The sequence below is a fragment of the Asparagus officinalis genome, chromosome 3 (genome assembly GCF_001876935.1).
Source record: "Asparagus officinalis chromosome 3, Aspof.V1, whole genome shotgun sequence".
NCBI lineage: Eukaryota > Viridiplantae > Streptophyta > Magnoliopsida > Asparagales > Asparagaceae > Asparagus > Asparagus officinalis.
This window is the reverse complement of record NC_033796.1, coordinates 105,886,745-105,889,289: the sequence shown is the minus strand read 5'-3', so window position 1 is coordinate 105,889,289 and position 2,545 is coordinate 105,886,745. Positions and strand designations below refer to the sequence as shown.

Here is a 2,545-nt window from a genome sequence, read left to right as displayed (position 1 = left end):
ATGAAGACGGTGCACGCCTGCTCGAGGAAGGTTCACAATGAGGTTTTCCTGGTATGCTTGGGAGCATCGACTGTATGCACTGGACATAGAAGAACTGTCCAACCTCCTGGCAAGGTATGTATACTGGGCATTTTCATGAACCTACAATTATTTTGGAGGTCGTAGCTAGCAAAGATCTTTGGATATGGTATGCCTTCTTTGGACTGCCAGGGTCTTACAATGACCTTAATGTTCTACATCATTCACCGGTTTTCGCACAACTTGTGGAGGGAAGAGCTTCACCGTGCAACTATACTGTTAATGGCCACGAGTACAATATGGGATACTATCTCGCTGATGGGATTTACCCAGAGTGGTCCACATTAGTAAAGACTATTCTAGCACCACGAGGAAACAAGCATAAGTACTTTGCTCAACACCAAGAGAGCGCAAGAAAAGATGTTGAGCAAGCTTTTGGCGTGTTGCAAGCTCGATTTGCGATTGTTCGTGGACCAGGACATTTCTGGCAACCTAGTGTGCTGAAAGACATCATGACAGCTTGCATCATAATGCATAACATGATCGTTGAAGATGAACGAGATTGTCAATTGGACAACAACTTCGACTTTACTAATTCGATACCAGTCGTTAAACCTTCTCATGTGCGGACGGTGCCTCTAACTGGGTTCATCCAAAATCATCATCGGACCAGGAACACGCAAACACACAAAGCACTAAAGAATGATTTGATTGAGCATCTGTGGTAGCTCAAGGGATCCATCACCGAGGATTAAGTGTCTTTATGTCTAATGTAATTTTAGCAAAGAAGTTCGAGTTGTTGTACTACGCCAATTTCATTTTTAATAAAGTAGTTGTTTTCATTAAATACCAAAATTTTCAACTTCAAGTAGAATCATAAATCTAATACAAGATAATATTTGATAATTAGGAAGAACTAATTAGGATGCGATGCGGGTACAATCATAAATCTAATACAAGATAATATATGATAATTAAGAAGAACTAATTAGGATACGATACGGGTACAATCATAAACTAATACAAGATAATATATGATAATTAGGAAGAACCCTTAGACATCCACCGCCCCAATATCTTTGCCTGACGCATTTCAAAGTATTATCGTTGAACTGAATTGAGTGTTGAGAGATCCATCTTCATGATATCGTCATCTTGTTTCTTCTATTTTAGCTCCATTTTTTGATTGGTGGTTTGCTTCATCCACGCGAAAACCTCTCCCATGATGGACTTAGCGGACTCAGAGTTTTCTACATTTTCTTTCCTCTTGAACTTTGCCGCTTTCCTCCCTTCAGGCCTTGCTATAACATTATTCGAGTCAGTGTTCAACTCGATGAGGGTCGCTGACATGGAATTGTTTGGTGAGGAATCAGAGTTTGTGGTTCTTCTAGGCTGTGATCGAATTTTATTGTAAGTTTCCATTTGTTGGATCCACTTTTGATGATGACGCAACTTAACCCAGCAATGGTCAAACACGAATGGTTTACCATAAAGAGATTGATATAATTCTTTTATTTCTACAGTCTACACAAGAGTTAAATTTAGAATAATCAAACATAATTAAACATATATATTCCTCTCTTCAATGCTATGTTGTTTACATAAAAACATATAAGTTAAATATTTACCTGGTCAATAATTCCCGTACCAGATCTTTGTCTTCCTTCAATCTGAGCAACGCACCCGCAGAACTTGTTGACGGACAGTTGAATCGTTGACCAACGATGCATCATTTGGTTTGGTGTGCGGCTCGTTAGATCGGTGCAGTATTGGATAAAGTAGTCGTTAGCTCTGTGCCAAAACTTATCTTTGTATTGCCCTGTACCTTGGATGGCGTCTTGGCTCGTGTTCAGCCAAGCAGACACAAGAAGCTTATCCTCATGGACAGTCCAATTTTCGGACCGCGTGTAAGTCTTCTTCTTCTTTGTGGTCGGTGTTTCTTGCGATGTCACTTGTTATGTTGCCGATTGCAAGAACTCGATGGGGTTACCTTCTTCTACGACTTCTGTATAGAACGGCGGGTATAAGGTCGATCCTTCACCGGTAAGGAGTTGCGAATAATAGTTTTGTGAGGGATCCATAAGATTTGTAATTTGATAGGGAAATATAGAGTTTTTTATGAGAGAGTTGTGTGGAATAATTTGTGTATTGAAGTGAAACGAATTTATAGATGTTTTTTTACTGTTTATGCCAGTTTTTTAATCCCAACAGCTAAAATTTTCAATGGCTCAATTTTTCAGCTCAACTCAACGGTACATTTTTAACTGAACTTTTCTCTTCAACGGTATATTTTCATCTCACAACGGAAACATTTTAACCTCAAACAACGCAACGAATTAAAAAAAATCAAAAGAGAGATATTCTCCAACAGACCTAAAATCCCAACCCCACCCCTTCGTCCAAACCCAACCCCAACCCCAACCCCAAATCCTCTCCATGCGGCAGACCCAACCCCACCCCTTCGACAAACCCAACCCCAACCCCAAATCCTCTCCATCGACGGCGGCGACGGCGTCGGCATGCGGAG

General features: G+C 40.4%; 1 protein-coding gene across 1 annotated transcript; it reads left to right on the top strand.

The window, feature by feature from the left end:
- On the top strand, positions 1 to 746 carry LOC109835542. Its single transcript, XM_020403510.1, has 2 exons — positions 1 to 114; positions 159 to 746. The coding sequence occupies exons 1-2, from the start codon at positions 1 to 3 to the stop codon at positions 744 to 746; spliced, it is 702 nt and encodes a 233-aa protein (XP_020259099.1).